This window comes from Olea europaea, unplaced genomic scaffold (assembly GCF_002742605.1).
Source record: "Olea europaea var. sylvestris unplaced genomic scaffold, O_europaea_v1 scaffold559, whole genome shotgun sequence".
NCBI lineage: Eukaryota > Viridiplantae > Streptophyta > Magnoliopsida > Lamiales > Oleaceae > Olea > Olea europaea.
The window spans coordinates 81792-90048 of record NW_019263924.1 but is presented as its reverse complement, the minus strand read 5'-3'; the positions used below and the strand labels follow the sequence as shown (position 1 = coordinate 90048).

The following is an 8257-nucleotide window of genomic DNA, read 5'->3' as shown; positions in this document are numbered from 1 at the left end:
ATCATTTGTTTCCTTTTAAAACGAAGCCTATCACAAGCCTTATTTTGCAGCTACGTCATTTTGATAGGTAAAGTGGCTTCTTATTTTACAAATTGGTCATCCTGGCATCCCTGTGCGATTATCTCATACCAGATGAACTTAAGAAGAAACAAATTGTAATAAAAACTTATCGCGAATCTTGCTGTATAGGTGTGGGGAGGTAACAAATCTGCTTCAAGTTGCTGATGGTCTACAAATAATGGGGTAAATCAGTTAGTACAGATCAATTTAAGGGGCGGAAACAAATATTTACTAGAACAAATTTTCCAATTAAGAATAGGAATTATTGCTTGATCATGTACATTATCTGAGACTGGACTTCAAGAATACATATTATTTCCATATATTGAGGGGGCTGCAACCTCATAGAGCTTGGTAAAGATGATATACAACCACAAAATAGTTATAATTTCCTTTACAGCATTTGCCTTGCATATTTTTATAACCTATAAACTATAACCTTCACAAAAATATGGGTAAAAGAATAATAATGGAGTTCTAGCAGAAGCCTAAAATGTACCAGCCGAACACCCTTGATTGCACATAATAGTTTTCCCAAGGATAATTCAAGGAGCAAAAATGGAGATCAGTTTATTGTGAGTTTCCAATGTCCAATGAAGCATCAGAATGCTTTCTCCTCTTTGGTTCTGGTTCTGGTTCTGGATCACCTAACTGTAGAGAAACATAAATCTCTCCTTCCGACCCATTTCTTAAATCTGAGAGATTTTTCAATGCAGCCTGTTCCCAGTGATGGCTTCGATTTACTGGAGATTTATTAGAAAAACTCGGGATAAACTGGTGCTCAACACCCGGAGCTCTCTCAATGCCGCATTCAATATGAAAGTCGTCATGCCTCAATGTTGGAAGTAGTGCTTGACGAGAATCATTGCCAGTAGAAACTTGTTTGATGCTCAAAGCAATTGGCTCAAAGTTTTCTTCAGATTTACCTTTTGCAGTAACACGCTCAAGTGGTGATGTCTCTCCAACGGTATGACCACGTCCTGCTGATGCATCTATATGGTCTTGCACTGCAGCTATTTAGGCAATAGGAACGAAAGCATTCTTAATCAGGAGAAGATATCATAGGGAAAACATAGACATAGAAGAAAGTAAAGAAAATACTATGCGTTTTCCCCCTTCTCACCCTTTAACCTAGACCCAATTTTGCCCTGGACTACAACAAAATCTGCTAAGAAATGGAAGTGGAAAATGCAGACAACTGCCAAATAAATACAAATATACGATAGTTGCACTCGTGAGAATTTATTTCAAAAGAACACAGGTCCATACATAAGCACATTCACATAATCTTTGATGCGTGCGCTTAATTCATCAATTATGATCCAACAAATCACCCTTCCAGGCCTGAAAGTACTATTTGGATGCCTTGTGGAGTTAAAGTTGTGTCAATATCTATGACTCGTACAAAAATTTATACTGCCATGACTTTTATATATCAAATTGTTAAAAAATTTGATAATTACAACTACTACTGTGGTACTTTCTAGTAATTTCTCCCCAGAAAATCATATCTAAATCTTCTTTCTAAATGAGATATAATCAGGCCTTCTATAAATAAGTTGACTACCATTCAAGAAAGTTAATCCCAGTCATGAGGACAATTAGACCTATACAAACCTTGGAGGCCTTCGTTGGATCTTATGAGATCAAGTTCAAGGAGATCAAGAAGGCGCCCTAAATCAACTCCACTGGTCCAATTCTCAGGAGGCAGTCCAACTTTTAATTTCAACTGACCCCGATTAGCTGTCCCACCCCAAATGATTCCAACAGGCCTGGGTTTCTCCCCATTTTGACCTGTCAAAAGAATAAGGCTGCCACTGTCGCCTTCAAGGTCAAATGTCTGTTGATTCTCACCAACAACAAGAAAATCAGTAAGGAAACAAATCCCTTTCTCATCATTATACTCGAGGGCATAGGCCATTATAGTCCCAGTTGTCAAGCCAGAGCTCCTTCCAACTTTCACCACTTGTCTTCCAATAAGACTATTGATGGGAGACTGCAAGTCTATATTATTGACATCATCAATTTCACCTAGACCTTTCACAATTGTAGTCACATTGGCCATGTTAAAATCTTCTGTAAAAGGGACGAAAGCCCCATCTCCTCGAACAAATGTTTCTGCATGATCACAAGATTGTAATGGTCATGTATGGAGCCAGGACTAATTAGATACCCATTAGTACAAATATGAAATTAGAGACATCTTTATGTTTACTAACTAGATAAGCTTCTAAAGATGCAAAATAGGACTCAACAATCATATTATTGTCATACACAACTATTAAACAAAACATAAAGCTCAACATACCCAATGAGAGTAACTTTTAAAAGTGGTTTAGCAGCATGATGGCTCAAATCATCCTCTACCAAACCATTATTTTACCTTGTTATTTTAAAGCAAAATAATCTCCAGTTACAGAAACATTGCTCACTCAATCTGAATGTTTGTGTACAGTGGAATCACGAGTAATTATACAATAACATGAGTAAATGGCATTTTCATCAGTAACTTAGCACATATGCATTCCAGAACAAAGCCAAGGAAAATCAGATGGAAGAAAGACCATAAGATAAATGAACAAACATTTAATATATTATAATGATACAATGAAACAGTAGAAAGACTCCACAAAGGAATTATTCATACTCTATGCTACAAATGATAGACCAACTAATCAATTACAATGGTAAACTAGTATAGGCCAAATGCTTAAGTAGTTGGTGACTGGTTCATAAATTTTTTAAGTTTGTTCATACTGATCTATAAATATAATGATACAAAATAAGCCCACATTTGGCCCCCATTAAATTAAATTTTATTTTTCTTTCTCCTACTTTCAACTACACAATCTTCCATAAAATAATATTACACGTAAATTGAAAACTTTTACTTCTTTTTAACCATCCGTTCCAAGAAAATACCATTCCACCCGTTAAAATTTGAAATAATGGGAGCCATACAAGGCTAAATTTCTAAGGAAAGTTTAGCCAATCTTTCCACCTTTCGCCTCATCAGTAGTTACACATTTCTTTCTTCAGTGATAACCAACATATATATCTCTTCACAACTACACATTTCCTCTAATTCTCCTTCAATTGAGAATTATTTGTCTAGACAATAGAATCAGAAAAGCAGAATAACATAAGAACCACAAACTTCTAAGATTTGGTAGCACCTAGTGGATAATTAAGCAATTACATTTTATAATCTTAAATCGCTTTACCTGGGTTTGTTCCAGCAAATATTCCGTACCAAAGATCATCCGTTATAAATGATGTAGCCCTTTCCACAGCACCTAAATATACCCCTGGCCCAAGACTTGGGGGCAAGGGATGAAACATTTTTTGACTTGGGTAATCAAGATCGACTGCCACATGCCGATTAGTAAGGAAACCAACCTTCCTATTTCCTGTCCGACTTTTAACAATAGCACCCAAGGTTCCATATGTTTCTTGGCTTGCGACCTAAAAATGCACAAGATTATTAAACGCTGGGAAGGTATAACCAGGAATATAACGAAAAAGGGAGAATGCTTGAATCCAGGGTTATGTAGAAATGGCAACATCAAGGCATAAAGGCTGAAATTTAATCATGGATCTATGACATAGTTATGAACATTATTAGACGTGATGCAGATACTGCATAAAGAGAAAACTGATGTCAGTGAGAAGAGAAGCAGATACAAATATTGCCAGAATTGAAAAATATTGACTAGAAAGCATACACGATCCAATGCCCTAGAGGATTAATTCACGGGGTGCGTGAATAGCCGACAGATTCATTCTTATAAATTTCATTGCCAAATATTAGAAATGTACTGTACTTCTCCTTAGTGCAATTATGTCCATAGAAGCCAAGAATAACCCGGAGCAACATATAGGTCAGTTATGTAATTACTAGATTGTTTGCCACAAGAATCATAATCATGAGAAACCATGTACATCAGACTACTTGTTGTTTCAAACCTTCCTAAGACACAATAAACAATGAAGCAAGCACAAGGTACTCGGAGTAAAATAAAAATTACATCTGCCTGAGAGAGCTTCTAAAAATCGTAAACAGCACAGTGCCATAAGAGAAGATTTATGCAATCTTGGTTTAGATTTAGTATTTCTTTTGTAATATTTAAATATAAAAAGACCATTCCCTTACTTGGCAAAATACGAAACATGACTATATTACAAGAATGCATGAGAATGACAATAGAAATATAATTTATTACCTGGGAACCAGAACCAATGCATGGATCACTTCCACGCAAGCCGTCCACAAGTTCTGTATACAGTTGCTCCTTTGGGGTAGCTGCAGGTGCTCCATAATAAGAGAATTCAACAACATCAATATCACACCATACACCTCCAGGTCCCTGCTCAAGAAAGGACAAAGACACTCAAATTCCAGGAGCTTGTTACAGTAAAGAACTTCTAAATCTTCCACGACTCAAGTACAAAATTTTTTGTATAGCTGATTTTTTAAAATTTCTACATTTTTACATAAAAATTACAAGTTTAAACTGATCTTAAAGAAATTCCAAAACTTGAGCCAAACCCAATATTGTAACCATGAACTGAAGACATCATTTGAAGAATAATAACAAACCCCAAGAAAACTTTGAGCGTGAAAGCCACAACTCATGCTCATACGCAAAGCGGCAGTACCTACAGGTTAAAGCCAGAATATACCAAAATTAAAGACATAATCACCAAAATTTAGAACCTCGAGAGCAGCTGGTAGACATTGGGCAAGACTAAGCCATTGCCTGTGAACCTTTTTAGCAACAAATACAAGTATAGCTGGTATATCAGTCAACACGCCCCGCCTGATACGGAAACCAATTGCAGTGCCAAGACTACAGCGCCGCAAAAGTTTACTGTGAAATGCCCTAATTATCATCAGTTCAAGCAGGGTCGTAGCTTGCAGTCCTGATGGTCGTCGTCCAAAAGTTTCAGGTAAAACACCTTTCTGAAGATTTCCAAAGTAATGTGCCCTATCTTCAGCAGTATCTGTTACCTGGCTGGAAGTAGGCCATGAAAAATAAGCAGCATTGCTGTCGACCTGACCACCTGATGCAAGGGCTTGCAATGGAACCGGACTTGACAAAGGCAAATTGAGATTCTGGCAATAATTTCTTTCCAAATCCAAAGCTGATTCCTCTGATTGTGTGGAACCAGAGTGATGGGCTCTTAAATCCACTGTAACCCGTTCCATGTTTCAGGTTTCCTGCAAGAGAATAATACTTGAAATTAAATGATCTAATTAATAAGTTTTAGCTTTCTCAAAATATGCATCAACTAGAGCTTCATTGAGTTGAGTTCAGTTTCACTTTCAGTGACAAACGTGCTGCCACAGTGGAATTGAATAAGATATATAATAGAACAGGTCCTTACCCAACTCCATATAATGACAATTTACAACAACGACGAATTCAGACAATTCAAAATAGCACCTGACTTATGCGAACTTGTTCACAATTTGGCAAAACGCAAATAATAAGGAATTCAAGAGACAAAAAGGAAGTCGTTCACAGACCGCCATAGAAAACATATCAAGGTACTAAAACAACTGGGACTATTAGTCTCAAATTATAAGCTATTGGTTATTGCTGTCTCAGTTGCCCTACATTTCCGAGGAGTAAAGCTGAATAAAACCCAAAACGGAAATAACAGGAGCAAAGAACATAATGGAAATAGCCTAAATATCTACAAGAGAATGGTGGAAGAAACCCAGCCAGGATAAAAAGATTTGTGCGAACAGTACTTTTCAAAGAATAGCCTATAAGAATCAAACCCAATGGACAAAACACCCGGCCTCACCAGAGAAGCAAAATTTAAATCTAAAATTAATAAAGATTGAGTATTTATGTAAATTCAAGGAAAACCCACCTGTCAGCACATTAAACAATTTCATGCCCAGCACCACTTTTCTTCCCCACGCCCATCTGCGAGATCAATCAATTTAGATTGCCACTCTGCAGATTAATCGTATAGGAAAAGCCTGTGAACTTTCTAGTACAATTTAGTGCATATGTGCGTCTGTGTTCATTAGAGGGAGACTCTCCTGCGAGTTAAGATGGGATGAACAGTCAGATTGTTTGGTGTAATTAAAATTAGTGTTTTTTTTTAGTATATTGAAATTTTTTGAAATGTATAATTGAAAAGTTGTGAAATTATAAAAAAATGTGGTTAATATTCATCATTTAGTTCTGAGTTAAATTAAAATTGATAGATTTTAAATAAAATTAAACCAAGACATTTTCAGATACAGAAATGAATAATTATAATAATATAAAAATAGTATCATATATAAGCTGTTTGTAGAAAGTAGTGCTACAAACTTACAAATGAAAGGATTATTTTTGCCATCACTTTCATTCATTTACTTTTCTTTTTTGCCACTCATCATTTGAGTGATCACCACTCTTTTTCAATATTTGATAAAGAACAGATTCAAGGCATGAGAAAATTTTAATGGAGGAGGACAAGCAAGAAAGGGGGAAAACAGATTGAGAGAGAGAGAGAGAGAGAGAATTTCATCACCAATATATTGATAGAGTAACAAATTGGTTTTCAATCTTTCAAATATAGCATTTTGTGCTCAATATTTCACAATCGAGGTTGCACAATCAAATCTTATTGATAGGATGCCGATATGGTGGGCGGTCCTCCCTTCAAGGATGCTTGGGGAGGAAAGACAAGAATTAAAATATCTTCATTTCCATCCCGTTTAGTTGTTTACCTTGTTTTGTAAATACAATTTAAATTTAAACATAAAAATAAAAACAATATATGATTTAGGACATGTTCAAGACAAAACCAAATTACCTATCCCATGTCAATTTCCCAACAAGGCAGAGCGTGGCAGGTTGAGAAATTGTACTATCCATGCATATTGACAATATCTATCCAAATATCTGCTACATAGTCATATGATCTACATGCATTTATTTGTATAAACTCAAATTTTCATTACAACTTGAATTTGTACTTAGAAATTTAATATGAGATGAAATTTTGTGAAGGTCGAGAGACAATAAGGCTATGTTTGATTGGTTCAAATTCCATGGAAAATGGAATTCTAATTCTACTTTCTTCCAATTTTGTATGTTTGATAGGTTTTGAATTCCATGAAATTTGGTTTCTTGATTTTCTTGGAACTTGAAATTTTCTTGGTTTTTCTTGAAAACCAATATGGTGGGAATTGGTTTTCTAGTTCCCTGTTTATTTTTATTTATTTATTTATTATTATTTTTTTTGTAATAGAAACAAATTCTAAGAAATATTGTACAAAAATATTTCATTTTAATTGGCAATTTTCATGTAAAATAAAGTTAAACGAATACCAAAAGATAATTTTTATTTTTTTGTTGGCAATGGAAACAAATTTTATTCCTAATACCAGTAAAATATATTCCTTTAATTGACAACTTTCATATAAAACAAAACAAAACAAACGCCAAAAAATACTTTTATTTTAATATTTTTCACGTGAAAAATTATAATAATCAAACACAATAATTTACAATTCTTAGGAAAACAATTTATAGGCAATTCATTTTTCTAGAATTCGTTTTTAATTCCATCTTTGTAATCAAACGGATCCTTAATGAAAATTTAGACCACCTCCACTATTCAAAATTGATGATACAACTACATTGAAAGATTGATAATTAACTTTCTCATTTTTAAATGTGAGACTAACTTGCTAATGATCAATATTTGAGGGTCAATGCTGTCAAAAAAATTCCCAAAATAAATATCATATTTCTTGGATCCCATTGATTATATGTCTTGTGGGGATTGGGGGCCCATACAAATTTGCTCCCTAAAAGTTGCACACTTTTTCAACAAAATAATCCATTCCTAGTTATGGTAACTTTGGTGGAGTGGGATGGGGGTATGTTGGCCTTGCTTTTATACTTCTTTTCCTGCACTTTTCATATATTGAAATACCAAGATATTTGGTTCTTGATCAATTTATTTGGGATTTCTACAAGCCACATTCATTATATTTACTCATTCGTTTACAATTTTTTTTCCTGGACATCCAAAATGTAACAAAAGCACAACATATGTAAAGATGTTCTTTCTACTTCACGATGTCATTTGGTTGGAAAAAGTAGATTGTTGTGAACGTTGATTTTTAATAGGGTTGGAATGTTGCGATCCAATTATATCTCACATGACTCATAAAAGACAT

At 34.7% G+C, this 8257-nt stretch overlaps 1 protein-coding gene across 2 annotated transcripts; it reads right to left on the bottom strand.

The window, feature by feature from the left end:
* Nucleotides 1-358: 358 nt before the first annotated feature.
* LOC111389081 lies at nt 359-6482 on the bottom strand. 2 transcript variants are annotated; one of them, XM_023013936.1, is made up of 7 exons: nt 6400-6482; nt 5944-5999; nt 4778-5281; nt 4284-4427; nt 3285-3525; nt 1678-2178; nt 359-1073 (listed from the first exon to the last, which is right to left on the bottom strand). In XM_023013936.1, the coding sequence occupies exons 3-7, from the start codon at nt 5267-5269 to the stop codon at nt 631-633; spliced, it is 1821 nt and encodes a 606-aa protein (XP_022869704.1). In that variant the 5' UTR covers nt 5270-5281; nt 5944-5999; nt 6400-6482; the 3' UTR covers nt 359-630. The 2 variants fall into 2 exon arrangements, with proteins under 2 accessions (XP_022869704.1, XP_022869703.1); XM_023013935.1 differs by having other exon boundaries at nt 5944-6118; nt 6400-6470.
* Between the last annotated feature and the right edge of the window lie 1775 nt (nt 6483-8257).

What these genes read in the sequence shown, in the direction of transcription:
- LOC111389081 (XM_023013936.1), bottom strand. Translation starts at nt 5,269, where the DNA reads ATGGAACGGGTTACAGTGGATTTAAGAGCCCATCACTCTGGTTCCACA. An exon ending in GTCTACCAGCTGCTCTCGAG is followed by an intron (nt 4,428 to 4,777) that starts GTTCTAAATTTT and finishes TTTCTTGAGCAG; the next exon opens with GGACCTGGAGGTGTATGGTG. An exon ending in ATTTGCTGGAACAAACCCAG is followed by an intron (nt 2,179 to 3,284) that starts GTAAAGCGATTT and finishes GTGATCATGCAG; the next exon opens with AAACATTTGTTCGAGGAGAT.